Source organism: Cibotium barometz, chromosome 62 (genome assembly GCF_041138505.1).
Source record: "Cibotium barometz isolate CiBa-2024 chromosome 62, ASM4113850v1, whole genome shotgun sequence".
NCBI classification, from domain to species: Eukaryota; Viridiplantae; Streptophyta; class Polypodiopsida; order Cyatheales; family Cibotiaceae; genus Cibotium; species Cibotium barometz.
In genome coordinates, this window is record NC_141107.1 from 13,833,303 (window position 1) to 13,852,629 (window position 19,327).

A 19,327-nucleotide genomic window follows, 5' to 3' on the forward strand; every position below is an offset into this window, starting at 1 on the left:
TGAGTAGCGAAGTCTATCGAGAATTCAAAAAATTTTACAGGTTTACCAAAGCTTAGGGTGGATGGAATTCATAAAGTATGTGAAGCATGTCAGTTTAGAAAGCAAACAAAGAATTTATTTCCACATGATAGGAATGTAAGTAAGAAAGCACCTGATATGGTGCACTCAAATGTATGGGGGCCGACAAAGGTGGCATCAGTGGGAAGATGTCATTACTATGTATCTTGCATTGATGCCCACACAAGGAAGGTGTGGGTTTATTTCATGAAAAAGAAATGTGAAGTGTTTACTCACTTTCATAATTTTAAAATGTTGGCTAAAAAGCAAATAGGTTTATTGGTTAAGTGCTTAAGGTCAAATGGAGGGTGAGAGTACTTCTCTAGTGGGTTCAGTGAGTACTTGAGAAAGCATGGAATTTAGAGGCAATTCACATGCAGGTACACTCTACATGCAAAATGGTGTTGCTAAGATGAAGAATAGGCACATTGTGGAGGTAGCTCGTACATTGATGGCTAAGAAGAGCATGCCTCACCATTATTGGGCTGAAGTAGAGTGAGACTACAATTTACACTATGATGAGGACCCCCACAGGCGGTAGTACATGGCGTGACTCCAAAGGAGAAGTATACTAGTAGAAAACTAGATTTGTCACACGTGAAGGTATTTAGATGCATTGCATATATACACAAACCTAATGAGCTACATAATAAGTCAGATCTAAAGGCTGAAAAATGTGTGTTCATTAGTTACTTGCTTGAGCAAAAGGGGTACATATGGTATAACCCTATCACACATGACATAAGGATGAGCAAGGATGCTATCTTTGATGAGATGAGCAGTTGGTATGATGATGTAAAAAACTCAATTGGGGATGATGTGGTTGCACATAATACAAGTCGGCACAATCACGGTCATTGAGTGGACTGAGAGAGGCCTCTAGCAATGAGTTTGTTGATAGACCATGGAGTGGCAGGCTGCGTTAGAAAACTAGTCCTATAGGTTTAGCAAGTGCATCACTTAAAGGCAAAGAGAAGGTGCATAAGTCTCTTAATATGTCTGCCATTTCAGTAGACACGGAATTCATATGTTGATAAAGAGTTTAGTGGCTCCTCAAAGCCTTGATGAGGAGTTTGGGATTCTAGCTATTAGGACACCTAGTGCAAGGAAGGATAAGGTAGCTACCTGCAAGGACACAAAGGCTAGATCCAAGAGCATGCATGTCAAATAAAGTAAAAAACCCTATTCAATGTGATTGATGTATGATAGTTATGTAGCTCACCATTATGCATACATGGAAGAGGTTGTGCAGGAGGTCAAACCCACATGTTTTGGGGTGAGGATGTTTTTGAGGGTATGTACATTGGGAGAAAGCCATGGAAGAAGCAATGGCTACATTGAATACAAATAAGACATGGAAATTGGTGCATTTACGTGCTGAGGGTTAAAAGGCTACTAGATATAAGTGTGTCTACAAAGTGAAGCACAACTCAGATGGAAGCATTAGGTACTAGGCGAGTGAGATTGGTTGCCTAAGTTTATGCTCAGACCTACAACATTGATTATAGGAGACATTTAGCCCAAAGTACAACTTGTCTACGTCTTAGGCTTCTAAGCTACTCCTTTCTCCGAAGTTCTATAGCCCTCTTGGTTTACTTGCCAAGGTGAAAGGAACCTGGTTTTTGGTTAGATAAAAGGGTGGCCTTAAATCTTCAAAGGCTACTATTTGGATATCTCTAAAGGATGTACCTAAGTACCAGCAATCTTGGGAGTACCCAAACCTAATAGCGTTGAAGATAATAGTATTTACAACACCCCCATGGAAACACAATTGAGAATGAATATGAGATTTTGATCCAAACTTGTCCTTTTGCACCTCAACTCGATAGGATACATTGAAGTCATTTGGATAATTTGATTATTCTCATAGGATATGCTAGTAAAAAGTCTTTTCTAAAAATGAAAGTTTATTAGGAAATTAAGAAAAGCTTAAAACCTTGATAACATCCTATTAATACAATGTTGATAAGGACACTTGAAGTGATGTTGTTCATGATCCAAAATTCATGAAAGAAGAGCATCAATGGGGTGCACGTCTAGTACAACAACCACTCCACCCAACTTAAATGAAGCATTGTAAGATAAGGTGGTGTGTCGTCTGACTCAAGACACCAAAGGTACCAATGCATTAGACAACATTTAAGAATGGGTCATGAGAGTGCATGCTCAATCCAATACATCAAGGTTGGTAAAGTGCTCTAGCCCAAACTTAGTAGGATGGTACACCTTCTTGAAGTCTTTTCCCTCTAAATTATCCAATTCACTTGATTTTCCACCATGAACTAATGAATATAATACAAAAATAGATGATTACATAGGGCCCAATGAGAAATTCTTATTCTCTTGAAAATTATTTATTATCCAAATGAATCTCCACCACAGAGTAACTATTAGAATTAGAGGCTAATTATGCATGAAAAGTGGAGCCAGTAGAGGTTAGGTAAAAATAAAAAGTTTCAAAGGCTCAATAGAAAAGGTTTCACCAAGAGTATTAAGGTCTCACCTAGAGTATATTAAGGTTTAGAGTTTGGATTTGAAGAAGCAACATGAAAGTCAATATTATAAATACTTATAGCATGACCATTATTATTGAAAACATTAGATGGATTGTTGGCCAACATTTATGTATTCTTAAGAGTCTCTACATTGGTTATAAGTGAAGAACTAGGAATCAAGTTCTACATTTCAGAATCAAGAAGTACAAAACAAATGTAAAGTAAATGCTTAGGAGACATGGGATAACAAATGTAAAGTAAATGCTGACATGAGATAACAAATGTTTGAAATTGTTTGAAATTACAAACAAATAAGTTTAACATGTTAGTACTTGTATAATTGAGAATATATTTTGTTTAAGTGGTAATTTAGTTGCCATCTCGAATTAGATGTGAGATATATATATAACAATTGTGAATAGTATACAAACATACTAAACTTGTTTTCCAATGCGCTTAGACTATGTGAATCTAGAGGTTGTGGCTGTTAAGAATTCATAATAACCAATGCACTCATTGGTCTATTAATGGTCATCACAATAACGTGGCTATTAATACTATTCATGCGGCTAATCTAAAGTCAATTTTTAGATCTACTTTTTCTTCTCAAGATGATTCCAATTCTATTAATGGAGTCACTTCTAGTCGTCCTTTTGAATTTATTTCTTTCTAACTTCATGGCATAGTCAAACAAAAAGTTGAAGACCAAGATTTTCTTTATTATGTCAAATAGTTCTTGAATCATTTAAATAGATATAAGATTTTAAGGAGAGCAAGTCTTTCTCAGTGTAATCTATTATTTTCCATAATGTAACTTGGCTACTTTACAAAAAAATTTCATCCTTGATTCTCTTCTTACCACAAAGAAACTTGTACCTTGATTCCAATTGAGTTACCTTTTTATTCCATATGTCATCACCTTTTTAAACAAGTGAAGCTCTTAATTTCCATTATCATACTCTTATCATAAGTGTGGACTTTATCTTGATTGTCAAAATGCTATGGCTATTGAGAAGTTACAAGCAGCACTCTCAGCTTCTTATTAAGACTCCAAAGTTCTTGATTTTTCAAATTATATTATCCAAACATTAAGAGGATTATTTTTCTTAGCAAAATGATCATAATGCTTTCCGAACAAAGGTGACATAAGCTATGGAAAAAAACAATTAGCAAAAAGGGAAGAATACCTTGGACAAAGTAGGCTCTTCTTTGAATAAGAGTGACTATTTTTAGATCTTATTATGCCTTGAACGTAGACTGAAATGACGAGTGAAAAATCAAGACTTTGGGCATAGACAAGAAACATATTATTAATAAAATTAAAGTACTATTGTAAACTATGCAAGAAACATATTATTAATAAAAGTAAGTAAACTATACGTACTTAGCACAATTTTTTTGTAATAAGGCAAAAGGGTCATGAGAACTCACAACATATGCTTCCATTTTTTGTAGGCTAAATCTCCATGGAGGATTGACATACGGAAACAACTCCACAACTTTCCTTCTTGAAATATTTTTTAAAATGCTATGTGTATCAACTATTGCATCAAATGTACATAACCCACTAGCTAATTTCTATGTTGATTAGGGTTGTTGTATTATAACAGGTGGACACTTATCTTGCAATATTCATTTTGTGCACGTAACCTCCTTCCTTTTTTTACAAAGGCAATGACAAAACATATATCCGTGGGTAAATATGATACAATCTCATGAAAGAATTGCAAGGTGTATCCTCTACCTTAGGCAAGGGAGTATCCTCACACTCTCACATGTCATGAATTGATTGGTGGCATTCCCATTAAGATTCTTGGTAACATTTTTACTTAGCCTGACTTGTTGAAGAATTGTCTTCATATAGCAAGTTGACTACAAGAAGAAGATGGTGAGATCAAATTTGATTTTCTATAAGTTTAACCAAATATGAGGATTTCTTGCCAAAAATTCAATTGATTGTTTTGTGGGAAAGTAAGAAGGATCTATGCTAAGTCAAACCTACCTTTTCCTAGTTTCTAAAAGTTCATCCAATACTCTTGTCCTTTTGAGCAAGGCTAGAATTTGAAGGCCTTCAATTTTTGTGGGATGGAAGGGAGCTCTCTTCTTCTCCTTGAGAGAAATGCTAAAATTTGAATACTTCACCCTTCAAACCTTCTAGAGAGGGCCTCTTAGAAATAGGGTTGCAAAAGCCTAAGGCCACTATTTTGAAAGTTTCTTAAAATTTTACACATAAACATACATATTATAGGTCAAGTTAATTTATGGCCTTCATCAAATTGAAGGTTATGGTAGGCATTCAAATTGCATCCCTGCTTGAGAGAATCTCTTTTTTCTCTTTTGTATATGAGTAGTCTGGTGGTTTCTCTTAGAAGCTTTTAGAAATTTATTATTACTGGTGTTGAATCTAAGTATGAGTAATCTTCATTATAGCAACATTACCAAAAAAAACCAAAAAAAAAATATTTATTGTAGTAACATTACAATAGAATTACAAATTAGGTCAATTTTCTTGTCAATCACTTGATTTAACTCAATTAGGACTCTATTGTTAAGAATGTTCATGATTCATGACTCCTATTTAAAGGTTTCTACTCAATTAGGACTCTATTGTTAAGAATGTTCTTGATTCATTACAAATGACAAAATGACTCCTATTTAAAGGTTTCTACTCGATTGCCAAGGAACATGGCCGTCATATAATCATGGTGCTCACCACAAAAGGATTAGACCCAACACTATATTGAATGTTTACTTCCTATTACCAGTATTTGAATACCTACAAGTCTTAGTCAATATGATGCCTAACATAATAACTACTAGTTGTTGGTAATGCCTTGCTTTTGTCATCGATTGCTAATTGCAATTTGCTACAGATCTCAATTCTTATGCAGCTTCTTTGCATCAATGTCCTTGAGAGAGAGAAAACCTATAGCTTATAAATCAAAAAAATTGTTAAGTTGCTTACTTCTTGTAGTATTATTCAGTCCTCCCCTTACTATTGCTTATTCAGTCCTCCCCTTACTATTGCTCCTATGTTGTGCTAAGTTTAGATTCCATCTTAATCTTCTCTTGTCAATCGAATAGCTTCTTCATCATGTAAACCCTTCTTTGCTTCTTAAAATCTCAACAAAATTTCTTGACATAGGAAATCCTTTAACTTCATCAGTGTTACAAAATCCACCATGATTCACCATATGTTCTAAACTTTTGTTGGCTCCTTTCCATTGTTATATTTGCTATCTATTGGCAATCACAGGTAGATCAACCATGGAGCTATGGAGAATGAAATCTCTCCATGGTTGTGGAGTGTGAAGAAGAGAGAAGAGAAAGCTTGAGCACACATGAGAGAGACAGTTGGGCACAACACAAGGTGATTGTATTATGAATGAGATGAGATTAAGCACCAAGTACAATACCTTGTTATAGACATCAAACCCTATCTTTTGACTCTAACTAAGAGGTTGTTCACACCTAGAGTGTTCACACCAAGTTGGCTATAGACCTAATGACCGGATGCCCATATCCCCAATGTCACATGATATTTTGGTGTGTTTTTAACACCCTCCCTCAACAAAATATTCATGGCTACTATGATGTCAATGCCAGCTCTAGTTATTATTTACACTTTTGTTTATGATGACCATTCAAGTGCCTATAGGTCTTAGTGGTTTACAATGCCAGTTATGATGACATATGCTAGATATCTAGTTATGATTACATTTTACTTAGGATAGAGGGGTGCCCATAGTTGGACTGGCCTTGGCTAATCTAGGAAGACACGTATGCCTTTTACATCAAGGATTTTCAACAATCTCAAAAATTCTAAAAGATTCAAATTTTGGGAGACAACGCGGGCAGAGAACCCTTGACTTAACATAAAATAGAATTTAGAAATAAAGGGAGAATCCCCCCTCAATGACCAATATGTTGATGAAGATCTTCTTAATGTAGCTCGTAATGTCGATGTTACTCTTGATCTTCCTTATGTCAATGTAGATCTTGGTGTAGATGTAGCCCTTGGTCTTCTTCATCCTTGATTTCATTGTGTAATGAAATCCATGTAAGCAAAGATGGATCATATTCTGCATGACATCATGAATAGCAAGTCCCCAATGGTAGGGTTGAAATGAACCCTCAATGGTTCAAAACACTAGGATTAGCGTCGATTAATCACTGATTTTTGTAGAGACAAAAAACTATTTGTAGTGCAGAAAAGAGGTCGACTTGGAGTGTCAAATTGAAGCCCTTTCACAAATCTTATTCAAAAACTCTTCGAGGGGCACTTATAGCAATGAGTTAGCATGGATTTAGAACCACAAAATTGTTGCCTTAATCACCTTTGTATCATGGTGACTATTAGAGATGTACCCAGCTCTGTAGTGACTTGTACACATTCTTTTGAGAACCCGACGCTGTAGGCAGATTTGCAGCCCTCAAAAACCCTAGATCCAAGTTGAATCGATTTGTCTACGTTGAAGCACTAGCTTGATTTTGCCCAAAAAACTGTGTTTTTTCAATCGTTTGCTCCCGATGTAAATTAGCACGATTTCAATTGATTAAGGTGGCTGGCAGGTGCGCCCTTGAGCTGAGAAGAAGCCCTAAGTTATGGCTTGCTCAATGGTTGGCTATATCTACGCTCCATTGATAGGGGCTAGAGAAGAAGATGACCAAACTAGTAACAAATGTTGAAAAATGAGATTATTCATTAATGAAGATTAGGGTAAGTGAAGATGAAGTTAATCATATTAAAAGAAAGTAGATGATAAGCACAGATTAAGCATAAACACTGAGAAGCATGGCTCTGTTACCATGTTGGCAATCACAGGTAGATCAACCATGAAGCTGAGGGTATGTGAAGATGAAGTTAATCATATTAAAAGAAAGTAGATGATAAGCAGAGATTAAGCATAAACACTGAGAAGCATGGCTCTGTTACCATGTTGGCAATCACAGGTAGATCAACCATGAAGCTGTGGAGGATGAAATCTCTCCATGGTTGTGGAGTGTGAAGAAGAAAAAGAGAAAGCTTGAGCACACAAGAGAGAGAAAGCAAGGTGATTATATTATGAATGAGATGAGATTAAGCACCAAGTACACCACCCTTTTATAGGCATCAAACCCTATCTCTTGACTCCTCTTGACTCTAACTAAGAGGTTGTGTGTTCACATCAAGATGGCTATAGCCCTAATGACCTGATGATATCCCCAATGCTACATGATATTTTGGTGTATTTCTAACACTATTAGTTTTTTCTTTAACTTGCTTCTTCATCTTACTTGCAACATTTGATGCTCTTTAGACTTACATTGCAAACTTTTGATTTTTGCTTGCTTTGTTGGCATTGTTTTCTTTTTCTTCCCATAGATACTTGAATTGTCAAGTCAAAAATTGGTTATTTTTACAACTACAATTTTGGCCAAAGTATTTATATCCTAAAGAGAAAACAACTACTGTGTTTAAAAACTATTAATGGTTTTGATAGTAAATGTCGTAATGGTACAACTACTTGGTTTTAAAAACAAGTATGAAGGTGAAATTACCTTGGTATTAAGGTCATCCTAACCAAAAGTATCTTATTGATAGATCTGAATACGTAAAGGAGTTCCCATTGAGGGAAGTACCTTGAAAGATATGGGATGGTCTAAGGTACACTACATTAGTAGAAACTTTAAGATTATGACAAAACTTTTGCGATTATTCATAAAAAATAAATATACAATGTTGTCTTGTATCTCAACTCTATAGGTACACAATTGAACATGATTTTAGTGTTCAAAAATGCACTTGATATTAAGTCCTCTTTTACGCATTGATGGCATTGGATAAACTATATAAAGTTCACTAAATTTGTGAATAACACTTAAGTTTAAAAAGAAAAACATAGGACAGAATTAGCATCCATCATTGAGTGCACAACTCAATGAGTCATCAGTCATGCGCACCCACCATTAACGCAATGGCTTATCATGACCCATTAGGGCTAGAAGCAAACATATATATAAATTTAGTGACATGCATCTCTCATTTATCTTTGGTATGTGTGTATGCAAAGCTAAACTTTTAATTGTAAATAAGAAAGTATATTTATTTAAGGTAAAGTGTTAACACCATTAAAATGTTGACAACATTGATTCATTCTTGTGCAAGGGTTGTTATATATACATAAAGGCAAATCAACATATACTAATTTACATCTAAACGTTCTTCTGAACTTCACATCAAGTGGTGTAAGCGGAGTTGGCATTTATGATTCACATGTTGAAAAAGAGAGAAGAAAGTTTTATAAATTGAGATGAAGGACAACTAGTTTGTCAGAGAGACTAATGTTGCATGGACGAAGGAAAAGCTAGTACCCCACAAAGGTGAGACATGTATACACACACTTGGTCATTAGCAATCAAGTTTACTACATTACATTATATTCTCATACCTTGTAATCTCATCATATGGATACAAGTGTAAGGTATTCTCATACCTTGTAATCTCATCATATGGATACAATACTTGTTCTACCCAATTGTATACTTGATGTGTGTGTGTGTGTGTGTGTGTGTGTGTGTGTGTGTGAGAGTGAGAGTGTGTGTGAGAGAGAGTGAGAGAAGCATTTGAATAGTAGCCGGTTAATGAGTGGTGTATGTGTGCGTGTGCGTGTGCGTGCGTGTGTGTGTGTGTGAGAGAGAGAGAGAGAAGCATTTGAATAGTAGCCGGTTAATGAGTGGTGTATGTAATGCTCTAGAGCCATGGCAATCCCAAACCCTATAACCCTCTTACTCATCCGAGTATCAAGAAGGTGGAAAAGCTTAACCTAGCTGCCCACGTTATAGTAAACACAGCTATCAATGCTACGTCTATTCCAAACCAAATCGTTCAGCAAATTAGAGAATAGTTCGGCAATTTAGGTTACTATAAGTTATTTACACCCAAGTTAGACGCATTAGAGAAGCACTCAGAGAATTAGTTAAAACTAAGCAAGCATGTGGAGAAGTCAAGAATCACAAGAAAGAGGAAATAGAGAGAGAGCTAATGGACGGTTATGACACTTGCAAGCAGGAGCTGAAAGAGGCATCAAAAGTACAAGTACACCTCACCAAATAGCACTCTAAAAGATCAACAAAACACCACAGACCATCAGCTCAGATAAAGATCACGTTGCCTCTCTACAAAGACAATAAGAAGAAAGACCCAAGGATTCATATTCAGTCCAGCATTGAGAGGAAGGACTTTGTAGCTTAATTCCCTTAAACTCTGCAAGAGATGGCACAAAAACCATACTATCAGTACCCACCCGAGAAACTCCGAACCTACGAGCGGATATTCCTTGCCAGATTTAGAGATTCCAAAAGCAACCAGGATCTACTCTACCTGCTCAATAGGATAAAGTAGGAATCAATGTCAGTTTAGGAACTCATTGACAAGATCAAGGGGTTGTTCAAAGGGACTCAACAACACTCCTACCAAGCAGATGTTATGCGGGTTTCTCAACGGTCTTAAGAGCAAAAGGATAGTGTGTTTCCGTTCCACAGAGAGCCTAGAGGGACTAGTGGAGAGAGTTCTTAATGTAGAGGCTAGAAAATTGAAAGTCTAGAGGGACTAGTAGAGAGAGTTCTTAATGTAGAGGCTAGAAACTTGAAGAAAAAAAAAAAGAGCAAAGTGACAATGAATCAAGTTCAAAAAATACCAATGAGGACAAAACAAGTTGGGGGGAAAATTTTAAATAAAAAGAACAGGAAAGTGTGAGGATTCCAAGCGACTCCAAGGAGGAATAGGAGATAGAAGAAATGACAAGAAAAAGAAAGGAAAAGAAGTTAAAGCCCATCACTAAACAGTTAGTTAAGCTAACTAGCAAGAGGACTAGCGCATCCGAGAAAGCGGAAGTTAGGTGCACCCTCTATAAACAAGGCCACACAGAAGCAGGTGTGTTGGATATAATTTTTGTGGGAAATCAATGGCTTAAAGAGAGCATTTGCTGGCATAAACCATGTCCGAAGTTCAGGTGGCAGAGGGACCAGCACCCTGATATCAAACACCCAAAGAAAGGGGGGATCACTCCAACTTCCGGGGAGGCAGAGGCAGCCAAGAACGGCAAGGCCCAGGATGGGATACATGTCGGGAGGAAGGACCTTCAGCAGTAGACTGTAAGAGCTAATCCAAACACTCGACCACTAACTTTACCACCCCCAAGGGTAGGTCTGGTCCTCACAGAAATTCAAGAACCAAAGGTGCATGTCGCGACCTGACCCCAGAAGTCCAGGGTTGAAGAGACCAAAAAGGTGTAAGTAGAAGTGCCCAAATGGACAGAGGAGAAAGAGAAAGCAACAAAGGTCACAAAAGAGCAACACAAGAAAACTGGTGCATTGAGATAAACAAATAGAGAAGAAAGATCAACAGCATAGAGAGAGAAGATTGAAGAAAGCAGAGGAAGAGTATCAAAACAAAATAAGGCACAAGAAGGAGGCTACGAGGAAAGAGTAAGTACAAAGAAAAGGAGCAAATAGAGATCAAGGAAGAAAAGAAAAGGGAAGAAAAGAGACAAATAGGTAACATTGTAGCTGCTTGTATGGGGAGTGGAAAGCCTACTGCTTGGTTTAAAAGGATTGCTAATCTAGGCCCACCATTGAATCAGGACTCCCTCCCTGAAGAAAATATAAAACAAGAACTTGGGTAACTCCAAACATCGCCACCCATTTTAGACAAGTGGACACTGGAGGCTTGACACAGTTGCAATGCTTCCAATTAACATGTGAGCTCCAAATGCAAACTCTGCCCAGCGTTCTTTGTTACAGAATGAGGAATCAGTCGGAGTGAGCACACTGGGAGGGAGATATTTCCACTGGCTGTGGCTGGTATTTCTGTCCTTGCGGCACACTGGGAGGGAGATATTTCCACTGGCTATGGCTGGCATTGCAGGCCAGACCCATGGTGTGGTCAGGAGTGGCGTTGGTGTAATTTAACAAGCGCATTTTGGACAAATCAAAAATTTCCAGCTGCAAGTGTTGGGTGTCCCTTGGTTGTTTGAACAACATAATTAGGGAAGAGGCCTTCAACCCTGAAAGTGTAATGTTTATACAAGTCGATACTTTAAGCCTTGTTCATGCAAAACTGTAATCCTGAACTTATTTGCTCAACCAACCTGAGTTCATATTAAGAAACCCAAAGAGCATCAAATCACCAGCAATTAAATTCACTGGCCCAAACTTTTGAGAACTGTTTTCCCAACCCTAGTTTGTCTAGTCTATCAACAACATCCCTACGCCCATGGATGTTTTCCATCAAGTTTGAGCAAGCCCAATGACAGCCATCTTCTCAGATTTACAGATAATTATTTCCAAGTCTCAATGGCTCATATCCCATGACATATCACATCCATTACAACCATTTTTCGCTCTCACCTGCAAACTCCAGCAGAAAACCCAATGTCCCATGTTAACTGCCTGCCACATAATTTCAATAACAAATGGAAGAACATGGAAAGGAGGGCCATCTACAAAGCAGACCCTGCTCACAGATCTCAAGGGGGATCGACAGGTTGCTCTTTCAAGAGCAAGGCATAGCTTAATTATGTTGTGACATAAAGAGGACAGCATGGACAATGTTTCCAGGCTAGCCACTCCAAGAAGGTGCTTCATATCCTGAAGGGGCAGGCTTTGATGTCTTTGGTTGTAACCAGTTGAACACACGCCCTACAGCCTCAGGAAAGGCAGGCTTGTTCCCCACACCGAATTTCACCCTGATCACTGCTGCTTTGAAATCCTCTAGTGTTACAGCTGATCTACCTGCCAATCATCAATACAGCACTTAAGAAATGGGATTAAAAATACGGTTATAAAAACCTCTCATGCACATGAATCCTGCTGTCTTGTACCTTCACGCACAGCCAGCAACGCAGCCTCATTCACCACATTGGCAAGGTCTGCACCAACAAAACCCCAAGTAATGGATGCAACAGTGCTTTGAACAACCTCTGCATCCCCTTCAACAGGAACACCACGCATGTGGACTGCCAAGACCTGTTGTCTACCCTTTAGGTCAGGTTCTCTAACAAAGACCTTTCGTGAGAACCTGCCAGGCCTGCAAAGAGCAGGATCTAATGCCTCAGGTCGGTTTGTAGCGGCTATAACTAGAACACCCGTCTCCGACTCAAATCCATCCATCTCTGTTAGAAGCTGTAGAAAGAAAAGATAATCAGTCAGTCTCAGTTTACTTGCTGGCTATGTTAACAAAACATACAAATTAACAAAAACTCAGCATTAATCCTTCTTGCAAAGGATATGGCATACCCATGTGAGCATTATCTAACCTGATTGAGAGTCTGATCCCGTTCATCGTTGAAGCTTCTACCACGGCGACCTCCAACAGCGTCAAGCTCATCAATGAAGATAATCGAGGGTGAACATTTTCGGGCCCCGCCGAACAATTCTCGGATCCGTGCTGCTCCACGGCCAACAAACATCTCCACAAATTCGCTCGCAGAAGTAGCAAAAAAGGGTACCCCTGCCTCTCCAGCTACAGCTCGAGCAAGAAGAGTCTTTCCTGTCCCAGGAGGGCCCACAAGAAGCACACCTCTGGGTAGCTTAGCTCCTAACCTCCGGAAATTTGAGGCTCCCTGAAGGCAAGACACAATCTTCATGCAGTATCATGTCAGTTTTTTACAACCAAAATTTAAAAATGAGTTACTTTAAAACATTTGAGCATGTCAACCAGTTGAACCACATGTAATTGCTGGTAAGAAGTGCTCCAGAGAGGATTATTGAGAGTCCACTCTTGTTTGATTATGTTGTATTCTGACAAATGTAGACCAAACAAGAAAAACACCAAATGCAGAAAGTAAAGCAATAGCACATCATTAATGGAAAAGCATATGGTCAGAGTGCTATGGCTGGACACCAAAAGAAAACTCGCCCGGCTGCCCTGTACTTGCAAGTACACCTGCTGGAAACTGCAGGAAATCCTACTGTACCTGCAAGTACAGGGCAGCCGGTGTACTTGCAAGTACAATGGCTGCCCTGTACTTGCTGCTGACTGTACCTGCAAGTATACCTGCTCGAAGCCTGGAAACCCTACTGTACCTACAGTACCAGCTGGAAACCCTGCTGTACCTGCAAGTACACCGGCTGGAAACCCTACTATACCTTGAAACTGCAAGTACACCAACTGGAAACCCTACTGTACCTGCAGCACCTGCTGAAACCCTACTGTACCTCCAAGTACCTGTTAGAAACCCTACGGTACCTACTGAAGCCCTATTGTACCTACAAGTACACCTGCTGGAAATCCTAGCAGTTATACAGGCCTTGAAACATTGAAAACATTTTCTTTATGGCCGTGACATTGAGGTTCGCACTGACCATCAGGCATTACGCTGGATTCAGACAATGCCAAGTGCACAGTGAAGTGATCGATAACCAGGACCTCGTCTTCAGTACCTGAAGCGAACAAAGTGACGGAGTCTTACCATGAGATTTTAGACTCAGTAAAAGATAGATTGGCTAAAGCGCAGGAGGCCTACACTCGACAGGCCAATAAAGACAGAAGAGATATGAAGTTTTCGGAAGGGGATTGGGTTTATCTTCGGATTATGAAGCAAAGGTTGAAGCAGGTGGACAAGCGATGCCCAAAGTTGTCTTTCAGGAGCTTCGGACCTTTTCCCATCAAGAAAAAGATTAATGAGGTGTCTATGCAGTTAAAGCTACCTCCGAGTTGGACTATGCACGATGTGTTTCACGTCAGTTGCATATGCAAGTCCTATCCCTTCAAAAGTCAAAGACGAAGCGGAACCAGATATTGTTGATGAAGCAGAAGTTATGGTTCCACAACAGATCCTTCTGCACCGTTTCAAGCATAGCTCAGGCCGAAGACTAAGACAGTTCCTCACGAAGTTTCAGGACCGAGAGACCCACGAAGCGGTATGGCTCAACAAAGCTTTTCGAAGACTATCCAGCGTTATTGACGGATTATTTGGAGGCTATGCAGCTTCCGTCAAGTTAAGCAGAAGGGGATGTCACGTGCATCCCGCACTTGGATGCCACGTAGACATATCTGTATAGAAGGTGCAGGACCTGGGATGGTGAACTGGTCCCATGTGAGCCCAGTCCGGGACGAGTCAGCCAGGGATCCATCTCCGTCGTCCGAGGTCAGGTGTGCATTTTCCTCCACAGGAGTCCAAGGTCAGGTGTGCATTGTCCTACACATGATTCATGAAACAGTGCCAGTCCACACTGTGAGTCTCCCTCTAGAATGATGTCAGTGATTCTGTGTATCTGGTATGGTACCGGATGCCAGATCACTGTGTAGTTAGTTAGGGTTTGCTTTTAGAACAAGGGGCCATCCCATAGGGCTACCCCAAGTCTTAGTGTGGGCATGGGGATGGTGTGAAACCACCCCCATGAGGGCCAGGAAGGCCCTGGCTGAACCCACCAGCCATGGAGGGGCTGTAGGACAGCCCCAGGGGCATGCCAGGGGCAGCCGACAGTTCATGAAGCAATGTATTTGTGTGGTCCAAGAATTGCGCCAAAAGGTTATGGAAGAGTGTCATGCTCCTCCATATGCAAGTCATCGTGCTACTTTGGCTACTACACAGGCTTTGGAAAAATATTTCTTTTGGCCAGCTCTACGCAGGGATATTAAAACTTATGTTCGTGAGTGCCTAGCATGACAGAAAGTCAAGTTTGACAAGCACAAGACACCCGGTTTGCTTCAGCCCTTACCCATTCCACAAGAACCATGGAAAAGCATTGCCATAGATTTCATCATGGATCTACCAAGATCGGTACATGGTAATGATGCTATATGGAGTATCATTGATCGCTTTGGCAAAGAGGTACATTTTATTCCTGTGAGAAAGACAATCAAGCCAAAGCACATAGCAAAGTTGTTCTTGGCTCAGATCTTCAAACATCATGGCATGCCCAAGTCTATTGTGGGTGATAGAGATCCACGGACCACTAGTTTATTTTGGCGGACATTGTTTGATAATGTGGACACAAAGCTGAATTTTTCATTAGCTTATGAACTCGCCGCTCGGGAGCACCAACGAGAGCTCAATCGAGAACATATGTTACTCGAGCACCAAAGGGAAAAGGAGGCCATTCATCTTAGATACCAGCACCCCTCTTCAGCATCCCCAGTCTCAGGTGCCACCAGCAAGCAGTCTGCAGCATCAACTACCGTCATTCGAAGTCAACCTAATTTCAGTAAGTATGATGGTAAGTGTGATCATTTAGCAGTAAATCAGTTTATTCATCAATTTACTGCTCATTTTCCATCACCTAGGATCACAAATCCTCAGGATAGAGTTTCACGGCCTTTGAGGGGAGACTGGAGCCACCAACAGAGACTGTTCAGGGGATTTGGCAAGAGTTGATCCACACACTGCAAGGACAGTATGACCGCATCCGGGGCGACTCGGATGAGGCGATCTTGCGGCGCTAGGCCTTTCACACCACCTGGCGCAACGGCCCCTTCTATACCCTACACGCAGGGTCCCCCCGTTGGCACTACAGGCCACCTGTTTGGCTTTCCCCCCCTCCTATTGTATGATACAGCCCCTCAGTTCTTTGTACTGATACTTATACTTTTATGCACCTAGGGAGAGTCTCCTTGGCTACCTTGCTTTGTTCTCTGCTCTGTTTTTCTTGTGAGCAGGAGAGGATCTTTTGTAGCCCTACGGGCGTTTTTTATATAACTAATGAAAGGATCTTTTCTCGGAAAAAAAAAAATCCTCAGGATAGAGTCCACGTAGCAGCTCCCCATCTCATTGGTGAGGCAGTCACTTGGTGGCAGCATTGGTCTAATCTCTATACAGACCAGACCACAGGTGTCACAGCTTTCAGCTGGGATACCTTTGTCCATGACCTAAAGACCAGATTCCTCCCGTCCCAGTACATGACCGGTCTGGCAGATAAGTTCTATGGACTCAGACAAAACGGATCCCCAGTGCTTCAGTTTTCCGGAAAGGTTATCACTTTAGCACAGCAGTTAGGGTTATCTGCAGAGGCCAAGATGGAGCAATTCATTCGTGGATTGGATCCTAACATTCGGTTTACTGTTCTAACTTTGAACCTAGTACATATGACCAGGCTTTGACTCTCGCTCAGAATGAAGAAATGAAGATGAACGGAGACAAGCCCAAGCAGTCATCTCAGTACAGTACCAAACCCCACCAGCAGCAATCCACTGCACAGCCAGGGAAAGGTAACGCATCCTCTAAAGATGCTAAGAAGGTCGGCAGTAATAGCTCCAGTTCAGGGGGTAAGAAAGACAAAGAATCTAAGCCTAAGAAAATCCCCGATGAAAAGGCTAAAGCAGGCATTACTAGAGGTTATCTTCCTCCAGAGGAGCAAAAAAAAGTATCAATCAAAAAATAGATGTTTTTTATGTCACATCATAGGGCATGGTAAGAAGGATTGCCACAAATGGCAAGCGAAACAAGCCGCTAAAGCCCCTTCTGCCACAGTTGCCACAGCCTCCCCAGCTCCTCCAGTCCCGCCTACTACCACCAATGCGGTTCAACTTTTACCTTCTATGCATCCTATGCCATCAGTGGTATTTGATGCTAAGCACGAGGGTGAGAGCGATGGCAAGCGAAACAAGCCGCTAAAGCCCCTTCTGCCACAGCCTCCCCAGCTCCTCCAGCCCTGCCTACTACCACCAATGCGGTTCAACTTTTACCTTCTATGCATCCTATGCCATCAGTGGTATTTGATGCTAAGCACGAGGGTGAGAGCGATGCTGCACAGAAGAGTCTCATCCGAGCTTATGGCTCTGCCAAGGGCCGACAGTTTGTAGTCCTTTTCGATATGGGTAGTTATGAAGACGCCATCTCTCCCGAGTTGGCTAATAAATTGAACTGCACATTAGTCCCATATCATCTGGATGTGGACGGGTTTACACCTGGTCTTCGCACCCACATTTCCCAGAAGGCACAGCAATTTGTCTTTGAAGTTCAAAAGGCCTCATTCCAACGAGATTTCATCGTCTCGCCTCTGTTGGGTGTGTGACATGATCTTAGGAATTCAGTGGTTCCGTCAGTATGAGCCTATTCCCAATTGGGGGCAGGACACTTTTACTATCTGTAAAGGTTTTCCTGAGCCTGTCATGATTCGTGGGGATAGAAGCATTCTTGGCATCCCATTGATTTTGCATCTCCAGGGCCAGACGAGCTATCCGCAAGGGAGTAGAAGGAGCCCTACTTTACGTTCGTGCTCAAACAGCCTCTACCTCATTGGTAGCATCCATTTCATCTTCAGTCCCTCAGTTAGCAAACCTCCTATCCAGACATCACGACATTATGCTTAGGGACGATCTCCCACCCTCGCCCTGAGGACCATCACATTGATTTGGTCCCTGGTTCAGATCCTCCTAGCAGGTTTCCTATCGTCTTTCCAAGACTTTAGAGGGCGAGTTAGAAAAGCAGTTATCTAAGCTTCTTCGAGCCAAATTCATTCGGCCTTCTTCCTCCCCATTTGCTGCACCTATCCTATTTGTCCAAAAAAAGGACAAGTCTGCACGCCTTTGTGTAGACTACAGGACATTAAACAAACTCACTATCAAGAATAAGTTTCCTATGCCAAGGATAGAGTACATTTTGGAGCGTTTACACGGTGCTAAGTTTTTCACTAGGATCGACCTCAAGAGTGGTTGCCATCAGGTCCGCATTTTTGAAGCTGACATTCCAAAAACAGCTTTTCGGACAGAGCGTGGTCACTACGAGTTCGTAGTCATGCCTTTTAGGCTTACAAATGCACCCGCAACCTTCAATAAGATGATGTCTAGGATTTTCGCATTCCACATTGGGAAGTGTGTTTTCATATTCCTTGATAACATACTAGTCTTCTTAGCCACTAAGAAGCATGAGAAAGATGTGGATAAAAACTTGCAACTTTTGCGAGATAATCAGCTCTACATAAACGCCAAAAAGTCTGTCTTTGGTGTTAAGGAAGTTCAGTATTTGGCCTACATCATCGGTTCCGATGGGATTAGACTGGATCCATCAAAGGTTCAAGAGATCTTAGATTGGCACATTCCTAAGACCGCCCAAGAAATCTGCTCATTCGTAGGTCTTTGTCAAGCCTATAGTACCCATGTCCATCAATTTTCCAACCTTGCAGCACCTCTTACCGACTTGCTCAAGGGGGTGAAGACTCGCAAGCAGAAAGTCTCGGTTACAGGCAAGGCGCTTGATGCATTCCATGCACTCCAGAAAGCTGCCTCAGAAGCACCTGTATTAAAGTTAGCATCATGGGATGAACCTTTTGAGGTCATCACCGATGCCAGCAATGTAGCCATAGGTGCAATCCTCCAGGAGGACCCGTGGCATATTACAGCAGAAAGTTGGATGTCGTCAAAAAGAATTATTCGGTATATGACAAAGAGTGGGTGTGATCACAGCGCTCAAACATTGGAAGCCTTTTCTTTATGGACACGTTTTCACAGTGAAAACACACCACCAAGCACTTAAGTGGCTTCAAACTATGTCCAATGCCCAGTGGAGTGATCGACAGGCTAGGTGGAGTCAACTCTTCCAACAGTATGGAGGAATGATTGAATATATCCCTGGTAAGCATAACCTAGTAGCAGATGCGGTTAGTCGAAAGGCTTGCATCCAGGCAGTCCAAGAATCTACCATTCTCAAAAATAACGGGGAAGGACTTAGATAGTATGAAAGACCAATATGTCGACTCCCCTGAGTTTGGTACTCAGTACAGTTTGGCCCTCAATTCTGAGCCTGGCCACTATTCAGTACAGAACGGTTGGTTGTTCTACAAGAACCGTCTCT

The 19,327-nt window shown here is 40.8% G+C and overlaps 1 protein-coding gene across 2 annotated transcripts in view; it reads right to left on the reverse strand.

Annotated features, from left to right (window-relative positions):
* Window positions 1–11,669: 11,669 nt before the first annotated feature.
* LOC147604159 (cell division protein ftsH) overlaps window positions 11,670–19,327 on the reverse strand; it is a 32,390-nt gene continuing 24,732 nt past the window's right edge. Inside the window, exons 2-4 of one of the 2 annotated variants that reach the window (XM_086795584.1) lie at window positions 12,851–13,174; window positions 12,416–12,716; window positions 11,670–12,326 (exon numbers count right to left, since the gene is read on the reverse strand). In XM_086795584.1, the coding sequence (XP_086651710.1) occupies window positions 12,154–12,326; window positions 12,416–12,716; window positions 12,851–13,174 (798 nt within the window). In that variant the 3' untranslated portion in view covers window positions 11,670–12,153. The remainder of the gene's footprint in view (window positions 12,327–12,415; window positions 12,717–12,850; window positions 13,175–19,327) is intronic. The other variant, XM_086795585.1, reaches the window with a different exon arrangement.